At 35.3% G+C, this 17,944-nt stretch overlaps 2 protein-coding genes across 5 annotated transcripts; one reads left to right on the forward strand and one right to left on the reverse strand.

Moving 5' to 3' along the window:
• The first annotated feature begins 2,359 nt into the window (after positions 1–2,359).
• Positions 2,360–6,029, forward strand: LOC101264890 (probable receptor-like protein kinase At1g30570). The gene has a single exon (XM_004233837.5). The coding sequence runs from the start codon at positions 3,079–3,081 to the stop codon at positions 5,683–5,685; it is 2,607 nt and encodes an 868-aa protein (XP_004233885.1). The 5' UTR covers positions 2,360–3,078; the 3' UTR covers positions 5,686–6,029.
• An 890-nt stretch (positions 6,030–6,919) lies between these two features.
• LOC101258431 (uncharacterized) lies at positions 6,920–16,979 on the reverse strand. Of its 4 annotated transcripts, none has more exons than XR_011214728.1 (8): positions 16,850–16,979; positions 13,911–15,179; positions 11,061–11,121; positions 10,850–10,968; positions 10,278–10,372; positions 8,978–9,025; positions 7,416–7,513; positions 6,920–7,312 (listed from the first exon to the last, which is right to left on the reverse strand). XR_011214728.1 is itself a non-coding variant. In XM_026029331.2 (8 exons), the coding sequence occupies exons 2-7, from the start codon at positions 15,047–15,049 to the stop codon at positions 7,433–7,435; spliced, it is 1,539 nt and encodes a 512-aa protein (XP_025885116.1). In that variant the 5' UTR covers positions 15,050–15,179; positions 16,850–16,979; the 3' UTR covers positions 6,920–7,312; positions 7,416–7,432. The 4 variants fall into 4 exon arrangements, 3 of the variants coding, with proteins under 3 accessions (XP_025885116.1, XP_010316951.1, XP_025885117.1); XM_026029331.2 differs by having other exon boundaries at positions 10,282–10,372; XM_010318649.4 differs by having other exon boundaries at positions 6,920–7,513; positions 10,282–10,372.
• Positions 16,980–17,944: the final 965 nt, after the last annotated feature.

The following is a 17,944-nucleotide window of genomic DNA, read 5'->3' on the forward strand; positions in this document are numbered from 1 at the left end:
CTAATAGTTGTAATTATATATTAAATAATTGAAGCTGAAAATAAATTATACTTCCAATTAAAGTTGTCCCAACTATAAATAATTGGGAATAATAGTAGTACTTTTGGTTATTTAAGTTATTTTTCAATTTTAATTTTAGTTTGTGTGATATTTAATAAAGTATATTTAAACTCTAATTAATTGAGTCGAATATTTTTGCTATGTCATGAAGTATGCTATTATATAATTTACTATTAAATATAAAGTAATAACGCTATAAAATTAAGCAATGAAATAAATAAACATTATATTAAATTTATACATACATACTAGGAAGGAGATCAAAAAGTGAATATTTCATTTAATCAAAGATTGTATATCTTAATCATATATCACAAAAACTAAAATAATTTACTATTAATTTAGGGACAAAAATCCTATTAATATTTAATCAAGGTATATTTTCGGTGGTAATATCAAATGCAAATAAATGTTTATATAATATATCTTTACATTTCATCTATTAATAGTTAATTTTTTAATTCACTTAGAAATTACGTCAAATAAATGTTATAGAAAGTCTACTTAACTTTAAAATCGTTGTTAATTTTCACAAAAAGAACACCTTTGAGATGTTTATATTAAAAAGGAAAAAAATAAATATCTCTGAACTATCATAAATGGTATGGAAATATCTTCGTCATACTTTTGGAACAATGGTACCGCTGCTGTCCAAAAACTAGAATATATATGTTCTTCACTCTAACGATCAGGGACACATGGCACAATTTTATTTGTTGACAAATATCGGATCGGTGGATAATATTATGACACATTTATGTCCGTTAGTATAAAAAGTATATATATACGCTAATTTTTTTACGATAGAGACACTAATATCTCAAAAATATAACGGATGGTATTTATATACCATTTATGATATATTTATTAAAAAACATAACTATTTTCCAAAAACTGAAAGTTGTTGAGGAAATATTTCAATTTCAAAATAAATATGAGACTCAAGTTCTTTTAAACTATTATATCAACCCTTTTTTCTTCTTTTTTTTTTGACAAATTGAAAGTTTGGTACCAACAGTTGTTATTTCTTTTAATTTTATTATTATATTCTTGTTTTACAACTATTATTTTGGCCAAATAATATTAGTGGTACTCTAAGGTACGGAGGAACAAAAAGACAAAGAGATTTTACTATTTTAATTGTGAAAAATAAATGCCTATTTTTGGACTATTGTTTATTTTTCTAGAGACATGCCCATGTGATTCACCGCAAAAAACAACCAAATCATGGAGTTCCATCCTTTCCCATCAACACCAAACTATTCGTTCGAATCGATCAGTTTAATCGCACCTCGATTAATTTTAAAGAAATTTTTTTTATAATACGTGATATAATATTTATTTTCTATAAATTTGATATAAAATCATAGTATCGCTAATAGCAAGATGATATGGAAGAGATTAAAAAATATTATAGATTTTTCAAAATTCAATAGCTTTTATATAAATTAAATATTTATTTTAAAAAATTTCATTAATAGAGTATATTATTAATCCTAGCGATGGAAAATAAACCTTTATAAAGCTTTGTTGATATTAGATGACACCACCAATAATATTAATCATGAAACTTTCAACCATTATAAATAATTTATTTCACTAATTTATAAAGACGTTTTAAGTAGAAGAAATATAATAACGGTACTCTTACAAGAATGTATTCTTTTAACTTCATATAAATTTTTAATTATTTCCAATAAATAATGACAAAAGTGATAAAATAAATAATTTCAAATAGTATGCAAATTCGAATTTTCCTTTTAATTTTTTTTTTAAAGGGTTCACATTGTTTATAATATTTCTAAGTAGGTTTTAAAGAAGTGAATTAATAAAATTATTTTTTATTTATGATTTTTAATAAACGTGAGAAGAAATTATTTAATATGAAATTGAAGAAAATAAATTAGATAACTCAGCTATATATATTCTTACTTTCCAAATAAATAAATAAAATCGTGTGGGATTTCCAAAGAATACGATAAGTTAATTGAAGTAAAATGAACTATAAATTTAAACACATGACATGCATGTATTGGCTTGGTGTAAACGCTCGATATGTATAGGTTTTAACTAATGTAATATATATAATTTTTAATAGTGATAGAAAATCCATACATGCTCTGATGCGCACAAGGTTAAACATCGGTCATGTAATAACTCACAAACTATCTGAAAAAGGTAATATGCACGGTATGAGGAGCTCAACCTAAAAGACAAGACAAACTCCTTCCTTTTTACCGACAATTAATTTCAAATCAACGTAAAATAACTAATATGAAAATATCTCAAGCTTAAACCACTGTGTCAACAATACGAAACAAATAAATAAAATGTTGTAGTTTAAATCCTTAAGAAAATGGCTGTTAGAAGCAGTTACAAGAAAAGAGTAATAAAATAGTATAGAGATAATGGTGTTGAGGTCAGAGACAGTACAATATATGAATGTTTCCAGTCTGTTTCAAATAATTCCAGCCTACCCCATCTTCCTTTATCATCTTGGAAAAAGAAAAGTGAACTCTTTTACCTATAATCACCATTTTTAGGTGATCTGTTTAAAGACTTATTTCTTCACCATTGTTGAGAATTTGGTTTTTTTTCTTCGTTTTTTTGGTTACCATTGTCTCCAAGATTGGAGCTTTTGACCATTTTGTTGGTCTCAGATCTGTTTGCTGATTTGGGGTTTTTCCTGTACTGAAGGTGTTCATTTATTCTTGTGGGTTTTGGTTAAAAACCCATGTTGTTTGAGTTGCCTATGAGAGATTTGTGAAGGTATTCTTTTAATGTTTATGCTTCACTTTTGATGTTTTTTTTGGATTGTTTTTTGGTTTGGGGGTAGAAAGTGATTGTACTTGTTAAGGGGTTTTTCTTATTTGAAATTTTGTTTAGTGTTGAAACAATTGCTGGTGGGGTTTTGGGGTTTTGAGTTTTGTAATTGAATTTGGAAGAGTGTGTAGGTAGTATCAGAAAAGGAAGAAACTTTTGGGGGAGTTATTGCCTTATTTGGGGGATAGTGAAGTTATGAAAGTCAAAGGGAGGGAGGTGTTTGTGATAATTCCTCTATTGGTATTAGTTGTGTTTGTTGAAATTGGTGAAGCTCAAACAAAGACTTTTCTGGTAAATTGTGGTACAAATTCTAGTGTGAATGCAGATGGTAGCAAATGGATAGGTGATTCTGATCCTGGTAGTAATGTTACTTTGAGTTCATCAGGTATAGAGGCATCTACTGACTCATTTAATGGTGATCCATCTTATGAGTCACTCTACAAAACTGCCAGGTTTTTTTCGGAAAGTTTTAACTATACTTTCAAAGGATCACCTGGTAGTTATTTCCTTAGGCTCCATTTCTATCCCTTTACATTTGGGAATCGTGATGCGAATGAGTCGTATTTTGCTGTTGCTGCAAATGGTTTGAAGTTGGTTTCGGAGTTTAATGTTGCTGGTGAGATTTTGCTCAAGAACTCGCTCTTGGAAGGTTCCGGAGGCAATTCCAGTATCTTTTCATTGGTGAAGGAGTATTTTGTGACTTCTGATATTGATGTCTTTGTGCTCGAGTTTGTTCCGAATCGGGATTCGTTTGGATTTGTTAATGCTATTGAGATCATCCCTGTGACTGATAAGCTATTTGTTGACTCCATCAGTAAAGTTGGTGGCAATGGTGCTAAGAGTTCTTTAAATTTGAGTAAACGAGGGATTCAAACTATGTACAGGTTGAACATTGGTGGTTCAGCAATTAAATCCACTCAAGATTCAGGGTTCAGGAGGAAGTGGGAGGCGGATTCAAGCTATATGATCATTGCAGATGCAGGTTCAGAAGCCAAAAACCATTCCAACATTACTTATGCTTCCCCGAATGACACCTCTGTTGCTCCGCTTCTTGTGTATGAAACAGCAAGAATTATGAGCAACACAGATGTCATGGAGAAACGGTTGAACATGTCATGGAAATTGGATGTGGATCCAGATTTTGATTATGTAGTCCGCTTACATTTCTGTGAGTTTGACTTTAATAAACCAAATCAAAGGATCTTCAAAATTTATATAAATAACAAAACTGCAGCAGACAACTACGACATTTTCTCAAGAGCTGGGGGAATGAACAAGGCTTACCATGAGGATTACTTTGATGCGATATCCTCGAAAAGTAGCAGCCTCTGGGTTCAGCTTGGTCCAGATACAACGACTGGTTCTGCAGGCACTGATGCTCTTTTGAATGGTTTGGAGGTTTTCAAGTTGAGTCGGAATGGTAATCTTGCCTATATACAGAAATATGAGGATGTTCCAGAAAAATCAACTTCGAAAAGTTTAATCCTGTGGGTAGGAATTGGAGCAGGTGTTGCATCCATTATCTTTCTTGCAGGATTAGTCATGCTTATTATATGGCTATGTAGAAGGCGGAGTAGCAAAGATGACACAAAGAAAAACTCACCTGGATGGAGACCTTTATTCCTTCATGCAGCTGCTGTGACCAACACTGGTAATGGTAAGGGATCAATAGAATATCAAAATCTTGGAACTCTAAGATCTGGAAGGCGGTTTACTCTAGCAGAGATTAAAGGAGCAACAAACAACTTTGATGAAAGCTTAGTGATTGGAGTGGGAGGATTTGGTAAGGTTTTCAAGGCAGAACTCGATGATGGAACCCTTGCTGCAATCAAGCGAGCCAATCCTCAATCTCAGCAAGGACTGAAAGAATTTGAAACAGAAATCGAAATGCTTTCTAAGCTAAGGCATAGGCATTTGGTCTCCATGATAGGTTTCTGTGATGAACAGAATGAAATGATTTTGGTTTATGAGTACATGGCCAATGGAACTCTCAGGAGTCATCTCTTTGGCAGTGATCTACCATCCCTAAGCTGGAAGCAAAGACTAGAGGCGTGCATTGGTTCAGCTCGTGGTCTGCATTACCTTCACACAGGGTCAGAGCGGGGAATTATCCATAGGGATATCAAGACAACCAACATATTGTTAGACGAGAATTTTGTGGCGAAAATGGCTGATTTTGGGTTGTCTAAAACTGGCCCTTCTTTGGAACATACTCATGTCAGTACAGCAGTGAAAGGAAGTTTTGGTTATCTGGATCCCGAGTATTTCAGGCGGCAGCAGTTGACTGAGAAATCTGATGTTTACTCCTTTGGGGTTGTGCTGTTTGAAGTTATATGTGCGCGCCCTGTTATAAATCCAAGCTTACCAAGAGATCAGATCAATCTTGCAGAATGGGCAATGCGGTTTCAACGAAAAAGATCTCTTGAAACCATCATTGACGAACAACTCGCAGGACAATATTCCACAGAATCATTGATGAAATTTGGAGAAATTGCTGAGAAATGTCTGTCAGACGAGGGAAAGTTGAGACCAACAATGGGAGAAGTCCTCTGGCATCTGGAATATGTTTTGCAAATTCATGAGGCTTGGCTGCGGAAGAATGCAGGGGAAGACTCTGCTTCTGATATTCGTGTTCTAGAGACTGTTGAGGAGAGAGGAACTGAAACTTCTGAAGACCAGACTCATGTTGAATCAAAAAACAAAGAAGACGATGAACCTGCAACAAGTACCAGTGGCACTAGAGATGCCATGGCTGATGGAGTAGATGACTTTTCACAATTCATCAGTCAAGAAGGAAGGTGAGATCCAGTTGATTGTAATGTCTGGACTGTTATAGGCCTGAATTCTTTCCATTTTTGTCGCACGCGTCACGATAACCTCAATCAGCTTCGACAGAGCTCATTAAGCAGAAAGAACTTAGAATGGAGGATGTGAAGATCTTGGTAACACCTTCATGCTCTCAGATTAGACTTAAATCTTTTTCCTCCTGAATCCTTGTTGATCAGGATTTAATGATTCTTTTATTATTGTATGTACTTCATGTATGTTTGAGGGAACGCCACTAAAAGTTGATGAATTAGAATGTAATACTTATATACTTCAATGGAAAAATGAAATATTGTTTGATGAACACATTTCCTCTCAAACAGTTGCATGTCCAAATTTCTTTGCTTCACTTTTGAGTCTTAGATTGAAGAAAGTGGATATCACTGAGATGGTTTTGGTTGTTTTGATGCATGCCCAGTCGTCCATGGTTGTATGGTTTTAAGAGCTCTAAATTCTTGATCATGACTCTTGAAGATATATTTTTAAACCTATTAACGAAAGGTGATTCTACTCATGTACGGAACAACATAATAAATAGGGTACTTCTTGCCTGGTCACCGCTTAAATCTATTGTACGTGCAAAAAAATTCGATACGCAGAACCAAAAGAATCCTATCTAGTCTAATCCAGGTATTTTGCCCACCACATAATCAAAATTTCACTTTCTTTCGAAGGACAGCTCTCTTTTGATGAAATTTCATTTGTCCCACAAGTGAGTGAAAGAATTACTCAATAACAACTCTTAAATCTTTTCCACTGTCATTCATCATACCTGACAAATAGTTGGATCATGGTGAAAACAAAATACCCCACAGGTTTAAATTGGCCATCAAGACATAGGATCACTTTCCTTCACTCATTCAGTAACCAAATGTAATAAATTGGCCATCAAGACATAGGATCACTATCCTTCACTAACCAAATGTAATAAACAAGCGCTGACTCATAAAGATCAGTATCTCACCCTGCATGTTACCTCTATAGAGTAACTTTAATTCGTTCAAAGACGGTCCTTCCACTCAGCACGTTCTTATCACCAAGGCTGACTTGAGTTCAAATCCTTTGTTAAGATACAAGGGCAGAACCATAAGTTCCTAGAGTGCCAAATATGCGGTGAACAGTGATCACATAATCTCTCTCTATCTAGAGAGAGAGAGAGATTGCTTTGCTGGAAGCTGCAAACAAATACTGCTTATACCAGAGAGAAAAATAGAAACATAAATATGCACTAACATTAAGTCATCACGAGTACAAATTCCCCATATCCTCACAACCTGCTCTCTATCCTGCAATGACTAAACCAGGGCCTCACAAATTCATCAAGGCATTACAGAAATGTGACATAAGGGCGAAGAAAGTGAAATGTTAATTTGTCAGCCCTGACAATGCGAAACGTAAAAGAGAAGAGATAGATGGACTAAGAGATGAAGTGAAGCCAGGAAAGATCAAGTCGAGTTTGCAGCTGATTCCTTGCGCCTACTAAATTGTACAATTATGTTTCTGAAGCAATTACATCAGCGTACTGTGATGAAGTGAAGCCAGGAAAGATCAAGTCGACTTTGCAGCTGATTCCTTGCACCTTCTAAATTGTACAACTATGTTTCTGAAGCAATTAAATCAGAATACTGTGATGAAAATCTCATGTAGTACTACTCCAATTATCCAAAATTTTTATGCTTAAATGTACAAGATGAACATTTCCGTACATGAAGCCTGTATCTTCTCATTTCTTTGTCAAGAACCGTGAGCCAGCACCTGAGGTTTGATTCAATTTGCGCCTCTTAACTACCAGCCGGTGTTTCAACTAAACAGAAGGAACAACACTAGGTTCAATATTCTATACCTTCATAAGTTGGTCAGGAAAGTATACAACGCAAATTAAACAACAATTGTAAGGGAAAACAACACAGATCATTTGTAGGACAAGGATCCACCATCAGTAATTCACTACTTAAATGGGCACCCCCTTTTCCGACAATTTAGATACAGTTCATAAAGGGAAAAAATAGCAAATAAAACTATACTAAAAAGTTACAATAACATATCCAATGGAATCCCACCAGTGGGGTCTAGGAAGAGTACAAAGTAAACAGACCTTACCACTACCTCATGGAGGTAGAGAGGTATTTCCAAAAGACCATCATCTCAAGTGTAGCAAATCCAAGCACAAAGAATAAGAAAACATAGAAATTAACAAGGGAAGCAGTACAAATCCTACAAGAAAGGAACAAGAACACAAAATAGTGCCATAATTGAAACACAATAAACAACAAACAGTGATAGATATCAAAAGCAAGAAGTACAATAATACAACCAGTACAACAACAAACACCAACAAACCTAAACCCACGAAAAGCAAGACAACACTCAACTGCCTACTAACCTTCTACCCTACTATGCGTGCTCCACACCCTCCTATATAAGGTGATGTCCTGGGTAACCTGAAGTAGTTACATAAAAATCTTTCTTTAATTGTGACACACATCTCGTCGTTGGTCATGCATTACCAAATGAGAGAGAGAAATCAAATCCAACTTATTTTTCCTTGTCCAAGGAAACCATATTAATTTTTTTGGAACTGGTAACATGACCAAGGAAAACATGTTGCGCAAAGCCTATATCCTAGTTTCTCTTTGCTGTTTGTCTTGTACAATAGTAGTAAATTGGGACTCTGCACAACTAGTTTACTACAGCACATCTCAAACTTAAAGCTGTCCAATAGTATAGAGGGGCCAGAATCCTGCAGGGTTCCATTTTGTGCACAGGGAGGCGACTAGTAGGAGAATAAGACCTTACTCCACTTAAAGAGAAATAGGACAAGATGGATAGTATCTAATACAATCACCAAAGGAAGTTTAGATATATCTTCTTCAACGAGAAAACTATTTTAATAACAAAAGGAACGAACACCTTGGTGTACAAGAGGCAGAGACAGCGGGATACAAAAACAGTAGCTCGCAGAAACCCCATCGAGTACAAAGGAAATAGAGAATTGCTGTGACTTTGCATTAACTCATTTTCTAAACAGATTATGTAACAGAAATAGTTGAGAAACATAATTGCATTTGAAAAGAATTTTTCTATTTTAGAAGAATGTAAAACACCAGAAGACAGAAATTTTTTAGTCATGTATATAATTTGGCTGATGGGGTCGATCTTTTGCATTATATTATTTCTTACCTACACCTCTTGCTAAATAAAGCATATAAGTGACTCATCCATTTATCAAAACAGGAAAAGAGTGATATAATAAGGTTTGCTGATATACCATCTCCATATACTTCAATTGCTTCAGAACTTCCTCCGTCTCTAGTTCCTGAGCCAGAGTGAGAGACAAAGAATAGCGATCAGAAAAACAATTTAAGAAATATTATATGCTTTACTTGAGCCAAGACTCAAAAGTCTAGTGGAAACAGCCTCTCTACCTTCACATGGTAGGGGTAAGGATGCGTACACACCACCCTCCCAATATCCCACTTGTTGGATTACACTGGATATGTGTTGTTATTAATAAGGATAGATCTCAATGAAATGGGCAATATAGCAAATGAAAAACCCAAAGATCAGTAAAAACATGCAGCAATGCCATAATATCAATGTCATGGAACTTGTAGGACTTTTTTTTTATGACCGTGTTATGGCACTTCTAGGATTTCCAATCCACATGTATTTCATTGCTTCTAGAAAAATTATTTAGAGTATCAAAGGTTTAATCATTCCATACATGTAAGAGTCCACAGAAAAAGCTTAGTTTAAATATTACTGTATACGTTTCAGTATAAACCTCCATCTTTTTAGGGACATGAGAAGAGTGGATATGAACATAGCAAAATACTAGCCCAAAGAGGGATAATGGCCTCACTTAATATTACACTAAGCATCTTCCCCGAGATGATGATGAAAAACACTGAAGCTATTATAGCACTTGAATGACTCTTCAATATAAACTCAAAAATATAAGTATTTCTTTCTGACACATGCTAGCATAAAATCTGTGCAACAGCTAGACAACTTTGGAAGCAAACGCCTTAATCTCACCAAAAAACTAATTCTCCAAACTAACAAAAACAAAATGCAAATATGCAATAGATCTATCTCATATAGAGCTGGATCCCAAAGGACAGAACGGAAGCACTCCCAATTATCTGTTTGAACTTCAAATAATCGAACATAGCAAATATACTAGCCCAAAGAGGGATAATGGCCGCACTTAATATTAACACTAAGCATCTTCCCCGAGATGATGATGAAAAACACTGAAGCTATTATAGCACTTGAATGATTCTTCAACATAAACTCAAAGATATAAGTATTTCTTTCTTACACATGCCAGCATAAAATCTGTGCAACAGCTAGACAGCTTTGGAAGCAAACGCCTTAATCTCAACAAAAAAATAATTCTCCAAAACTAACAAAAACAAAATGCAATAGATCTAGAAGCAAGATCAGGGATGGGGAAGAAAAGAAACATAGAGCGAGGAATGGTAATGGGGAAGGAATGAATCAAGTTAATGAGTTAAGTTGAAGAAAAGATGTTGAACACAACATCTGGACTGAAAAAAACTCACATACTTGAGGTACAGCACAATCGGCGTGAGCTGGATCCCAAAGGACAGAACGGAAGCACTCCCAATTATCTGTTTGAACTTCAAATAGCGGCGCCCTGTCATGATAACACCAAATTGCAGATTGGGTATCTTGAATAGATAAAAAATAGAACACCAAGATAAAACAACATAAATATCATGCTGGATTCCTTGATAAGTAAACTTCCCATTTAATACGTGAACTTCCCTTTCTACCACTTTCACTTCTCACTGATCTCAGTACTCTTCTTATCAAACTACTGACATGGCTTTTATCTCATGGGTCTTATATCAAAGGTCGAGAGTAGTAGTTAAAGATTCAGGAGGGACATCAAGTTGCAGGGGTTTTCCTTTTCCTCTTTTGGAGTTCCTTCTCATTAATAGAGGAAAATAATAAAGGGAACATGCAATAATTTGATCAAGACACGTAATGGTGTCCATTTCCGAGAGCTGAAACTATCTTAATGGAACAGCCCAGAATTAGCAGCATCCACTTGAAACACCTAAAGCTGGAGCAAAACAATTCAATAGTAAAAGTGCAGAAGGCTCATTACCTTCGCCACTTCCCACAGATACTTCCATCCACACGTTTCCCAAAACCTTCGTTGACCTGCCGGCACTGAAGCCAATTGCCAATAGAGCTAATCCTCATATGTTCGTTAGAAGATTGTTTCTGACCAATATAATTTGGTTATTCGTAAATAATTTTTCCTAGAACTGAGCAGGCAGCTGTATGGAAAGATAAATTTCAGGAGTGGGACTTACAGGCAAGCAGAGATTCTCTGAAGGTGTGATTTCAAATGGTTCACCACTACAACCAGCGTCACTGCATCAAATCTTATCATCAAAACCAATGCAGCAGACACACTCAAAAGATACAAACAGCTCAAATAGATAACAATATCATAACAGTAAATATTAATAGCATTCCTACACTCAAGATTTTCTTAAATTAGAGTAGAACTTATCAGAACATGTGAAGCACGAAACCTGTGAGCATTATAAGTTTCCATGGTATTAAGAAGATAAATAAACATGAACATGCCATAGTTACCCCCACTAACACTAATCCATTTTTCTTGAGCTAAACTCCTGAGTATTAATATTCCACCGAGCATTCAAGAAATCATACTTAAGTTTAGGACTTCAGATAAGGTGTGCTAGCACTAGCAGGTATAGAATTATAGGTTATGAAATAAGAGAAAAAATACCAACAGAATTTTGAGTTGTAGATGCACGAAACATGCCACCATAGGCTTTGAATATTTTAAAGACATTACAAAGTTCCTTTAAAGAAAAATTATCTCCAAAGATTTCTTTCTTTGCGTATAGAGTTTCATTAGGTAGATCTATGAGAAAACCAGGAGTGATTCATACATAAACTAAGTAATACAGATGACAACTGAAAATGATGAATCCGGAAAACATCGATGGAAAAGTGCTTTTTCACATGGAAGAGCTGATTGGGTGCCATCATTACAGCAAAAGTTTGAGGAGGACCATTTAAGTCAATTGATGCTTAATGTTAAGGGTGAATACACAGACAACATCGAAACTTGTCCGAATTTTTCATCTAGCCATCTAAACTACTTGTGCTCAAATTTTACCTATTAGACACATGCTGCAACAATCAAGAAAATAGAATGTGAGCAGTTTACACACAGATGTGACAAAGAAGCCTTGGAAGAAAGACATGTAGCTCTTAAACCCACAAAATCCCACAAAAAAAGAACTTCTGATCCAAAAAGGGAAAAAGTTTATTTTTCCAACTCCCCTCCCCATTCATCTTTTTCTAATAATTGTGATAGCCGGACCAGCTTGCACATACCTCGACTAGTTCCACAAGGTACTTGCTACCTCACACCACCATAGGTGATGGGTAACCCTATCCTCAAGGTTCGGACAAGTGGAAGAAATCTCGTACTGTTTTTGTCTCTCCACTGATGTGAACCTGAGACCTCATTATTCTCAACCCACTTCACTATGTGTTATCTTTCTTCCCTAAAAGACAATTCCTTCTCTTATCTTTCCACTATTGAATCCAGACCCACCTACATCTAAGAGCTAAGAGAAAACATTCTCCCTTCTTCTTCCTCTCTTCTTCTCCATTTATCTGTTCTCCCTTTTTTGTGGTAGAAGGACAATCAAATTTGAAGATATAGAATCTGATTTGAATGTTGGTAGTCACTAAATTTTGCAATACAATCTTCCTTCAACTGTAATGGCAATCAACTACCCAACTTTGATACTGATTGCTTCTTCTCCACGAAGAATCATAGCTAAATAGCCCTCGTCTTTGCACTCTATCATGACTGTTGCTTTATTCATTTACACTTAACAAAGGACTTCAACCGGAGAAAATTTTATCACCTTCTAACTTATCAATTGAACGATATTTCCCTGTCATTGTAGGGGAAAGAGGTAGCACCCCAATCGCTTGGAGTGGAGAAATACCTCTCTTAATTGTCAAAGGTCTCGCTTTAGTTTCTCTTATCCAATGAAAGGAGCAAGCAGATGGGGCGGCTGAAGATGGTGGCTTTTTGAATATGGCATTCAACAGAGATGCAACAAAAAATAGAGAGAGCAGTGTGTGAGTGGAATTGTGGTGTTTCTGTACAAAGGTGGTTGTGTGTGTGTGTGTGTGTGTGTATAGAGAGAGACAGACAGACAGACAAAAGAGAAGGGCTGAACCGTGTGTCTATGGATGAAGTGGGTCAGCAGGGGGTGGAGGGATGGTTCGTTGGTGGAGTTCAAGCATGAAAATGATGGGATCGGTCTTATTTGTTGAGAGGAGTGAGAAAAGAATGAAATGAGAAAGAATAAAGTCCATGACAACTCATTTTCTAACATGTTCAAGCGCTCATTATCAATAACCATGTTATGCACCATATCTGCAATGTGTCATGTAGGTACTGTTTGGGCATACGTCTAGTGTTCAATATGTAATAGACTTAGTCTAGTTAGCTCTATGAAATGCTTTGAACAAGTTTAGCTGTTTGTCGAAGATTCGGCCTAATGTAAAGGAACTGAAAGAGAATGTTAACTACTTAGTACTTGACTATGCAATTGCACTATTGCGAATAGGTTAACATGTATGGTATGTTTGGTATCAAATGGTGACGTCAAGAACCATCAATAAGTTTCTATTATAATGGAAGCTCCAAAGAAGAGATGGAGAACAGGAACAAGGGAAGTAGCTCTTTCAAAGCTCGTGTGGCAGCATGGATGAAAGAAACAGAAGATGTCTAAGGGATTAGGCAATTCCCTTGCGGAGATTAGTGAAGATTTTGTTGCGTAATGCAATTCCCACATTAGCATCGACAAAAGAGTACTTGTAGCAACATGTTTTAGTGTAAATTCTCTATGTTGTAACTACTTGTAAGTTGGACTCATCCATCACATCTATAATCTATAATCTATATTAAATAAAAAGACACAACAACTGAAATGATAAGTGCAAACTGTTACAGCAGGTAGAAACAGAATGAGAGATACCCCATTATGTTTTATCTGCCTACATGACAAAACCATTTAAAGCTAGTTGTCATTTTCACTTCCCTTAAGTCAATAGGAAGATCCACAACAATTAAAAAAAGATAGATGTGTAGAACATACTCTGTCGCTGGACCTGTCCAGTCAGGAATCTCAGCTTGATACTTTTTGCTAATACGAACACGAGTTTTATAACCGGTGTCCTTCAACATGAGAGCTGTAGGTCCTGATTCACCTTCAGATGGAGAATTGCTAGAACTCTCATTACAAGATGATTTCTTGAGCACTCTCTGCTTCTTAATCAAACAAGTTTGGCAAAACCACTCATCCTCGGGTGCTATCTTTTTATGGGGTTTGCAGCACGATAAATGATATGCATCATCACAGTTATCACAGATTAGCATCTTCACTGTAGATTCTGAACAATCACAGGCTTTGCATGAGATTAAACAGCAGTTGTCAGAACTGGTATAAAAGTCTTCTGTTGATGCTCCGAGTTTTGTAACCACAACATTTTCAAGCAACCCATAACCTCTAAGAATTGCTGTGCATATATCCTTTTCTGGCATATTATTACCCAATCTTTCAGGAAATAAAGCACCAGATGAGGAGCACTCACCAGCATCATCCACAAGCGTCTTCAATGAAGAAGACCCAAAATCCAAATTACACTTTGATGACGAATGGCTATCATTTATGCAAACATTTGAAGTCCTTTGCATATCACTTCTTGATGCTGCTTCAGAGCACTGCTCTTCCCCTTCAGGTCTACCATCACAAGAATTTGATTTAGATAGAAGGTTTCCTCTGTTACACTCAGCAGGCAGAAGAACAGGAGTTGCTGTAGCTAATTTCTCAGCAGCAACTATGCCTTCCTTCAAAGTTCCTGAATGGACTTCAGAACAGAGCTCAGAAGGGCATCCATTGCTAGGCCTAACTTCAGCTGATGGTTCAATGAAGAAAGTAGGACGAGGGTTTTGTTTGAACTTTTTCCTACGATATACTATGGGCTTTAAACTTCCAGGCATGGCACTGAAAGTTGAAGGTCGTGGACCATCTAGACTGTTTAAGGAACAAGGATCACCATCCTTTGAATCAGATTCCATACAGACATCAATAGGATATTTATCTTTTTCTGGACTCATTTCTGACAATTCAGCACCAGAACCCTGGTCGCATGAAGCTCGTTTCGTGATCTCAGATGAGACAGAGGTTGCAAAAGAAGTTTCTTTGCAACCAGAAAGATAACTTTTTATCAGCATATCAATTGAGCCACACACTAATATAAAAGAATTATGTTTCTCTTGCTTACGCGTACATCCACCAAAATGATATGCTCCTATACATCCAATCAAATGAAGTATCAGAGCCTTTTTGTTGTTGTTGTACTCCCTGATCATAAAGAAGAAACTTGCAATGAGATGACGAACAAAACATTAATCAATATAAAGTGGAATGCTACTGCTCAAACTACAGGATATTGGATAATGCAGCCCTAAAAAGGAAAGATAAGTAGGATTTCTCAAAAATCATGTAAGAACACATAATAGTAGACATGCATAAGAAGGAAATCATAACTGATAAAACCATGTGCGTGGGAAAAAAGAACACGTGTCCCTCAAAATGGACAATGAAGTTACAATGAAAATATGTAAATCAATCACTCTGTATGTTTCATTTTATGTGGTGATGTTAGACAAGGAACGAAGTTTAGGAAAGAAGGGAAAACTTTTGTTAGGTATTAAAAGTACCCTTAAAACTTATGGCCTTAATCGTACCATGTGGGCTTGAGGTTATAAGAGCATCTCATTATGGGACTTTTAAATTTAAGGAGTTCCCATTTATAGAAAGGTCCTATTCTTTTGGACCCGACTAAAAATGAAAGAATGTTACATAAAATGAAACAGTGGGAATGGTATCTATTACATTTTTGTTAGTAGATAATTTGTCATACTTCTACTTTTTCTTTTCACTTAGGATAGGCGTCGATACTAATTTTGTGGCTGTTTCCAATTTTCATTGCATAAAAGTTTTTGGTCACACACAGTGCTCCTTCAGTAGCAGTCATTTGATTCAGGGACGGGATCCATTAAGACTATAGGCCTTCAAAGTGTGTAAACACACTGCTTATGGGAAAGTAGGTCCCATATATTCAAACCTGGTTTACACGATTACAAGCGAGATGTCCCGTCGCAATACCATTCAGTTGTCTGGTTCATGACAAGTGACAACAAGTCTATATGCTATCAGAAGTTGTCATGTCCTCGTTTTCCTAATGGAACATTAAATCTATAAGGCATATATGATAGAGCTATCTCCGATTGGATCTGGCATGGAGTATGTATCAGGTACAGGTACAGGTACATTAAAACTTTTAGGAAGTTTTCGTGTGATTTGAAGGATCTGCCCAAATTACTCATACCCATGTATATCCTTAAGACATGAGTACAAAGAAGGCAAATGATGATTTCATTTAACATGGTGAGAACTTTAGCAATTTCCCTTTCAAGTTTCAATTCAATCAAATAATCCACCATTGTGTTTTCCAACAAAGAACCCACATTGATATCTATAGTTATAGGTCCAAATAAGTTTAGGTTGACATATCACAGCAGTCAATGTGGGTTTTGGGTTATAGATTTGCCACCAAAGGGAACAACTAGCAACTAGACAGATATCTAACAACTATCACAAATCATAACAAAATCAAGAAACAAAGACCCATCAGAAATCACATGAATCAAGAAACCAAGGTAAACATCTAATAACAAAAAAAAATCAAACAAAACCCTATTAACCTACATAAAAATTGATAATAGAGAGTCACCCACAAATTCTGATTCACCTATAGCAGTATTTCTATAACATTAACAGACATTCACAAAGTAAATTATATCAAACGACATTGCATAACCAGATTAATCAACAATGGACTATAGATGCTTTGAATCTAACTATTTACAATGCAAAATAACATCAAAATTTCAAAAGGGTACTGCATATGAGAAAAGGGAAAGGGGAATTTGAAACAAAAAAAAGTTTAGTACAATTCAAGAATGGACCTTTGGTTGAAAGTGAAGATGAAAAACCGCAGAAGAAACCAAGTGCGGCACTGGCGGAGATGGAAGAAGTGGCACACAGGGCCTCGACCAAAGGAAGTCTTGGAATAACTATAATACTACAATCTTATAGTGTCCTCCTATTTATTACCAAAGGGTAACTATGTCATTTATGATAGCTTTTCCGATGAGGGTGTAATCGACTTTTTTTTCACGAGATTTGATATTTCGATTTAAATACGATTGGAAAATCCAAATTTGATAATTTTATTATTAGAGAACATAATTAGTATGCATTCTGTAACATTCAGATAAGTCGTTAATACTTTAAAACTGGCGCGAATATTATCAGGTACTTTCATTGCTATCTCATAATGATTTTGTGAATCAACTCATTATTCACTACAACGATCTGGCTTTGCCGTAAGGAGAGTGTTTATTATTAACACAAATCATTTTTAAAAAAGACATTTCATGTTAACGGTTAATTAATATCTTAACTGATATTTCAGATATTTATCTTTTATACCATTATTGAGCTTTGATTAAATTATAAGTCTTTACTATCAAAGCTGGCGTGAATATTATCAAGTAATTTCATTGCTATCTCATAATGATTTCGTGAATCAACTCATAATTCACTACAACTGGCACGAATATTATCAGGTACTTTCATTGTTATCTCATATGCTTTCGTGTATCAACTCATTATTCACTATAATGATCTGGCTTTGTCATGAGGAGAGTAGTTGCTGTTAACGCGAATCTTTGTTAAAAATGACATTTCATGTTAACGGTTAATTGATATTTCAGATATTTATGTTTAATGGTTTACACCGTTATTAAGCTTTGATTAAATTTTAATTTTTTACTATCAAATTTTACCATAATCAATTTAGTAGTTTGATTTGTGTACCTCTTCTATTGAATCTCTTTATGATCTTGTTACTTATATGTGTGTGTTTTCCGTTCTCGTCATTGAAAATTTTGTTTACTTTCCCCTTTCATGCTAATCTTTTTTAGTCATGTTTTATAAATTTATAGATATTTATTTTATTTATGTATCTAGATTGTTTTTACTACTCAATACATATTCTA

The sequence above is a fragment of the Solanum lycopersicum genome, chromosome 2 (assembly GCF_036512215.1).
Source record: "Solanum lycopersicum chromosome 2, SLM_r2.1".
NCBI lineage: Eukaryota > Viridiplantae > Streptophyta > Magnoliopsida > Solanales > Solanaceae > Solanum > Solanum lycopersicum.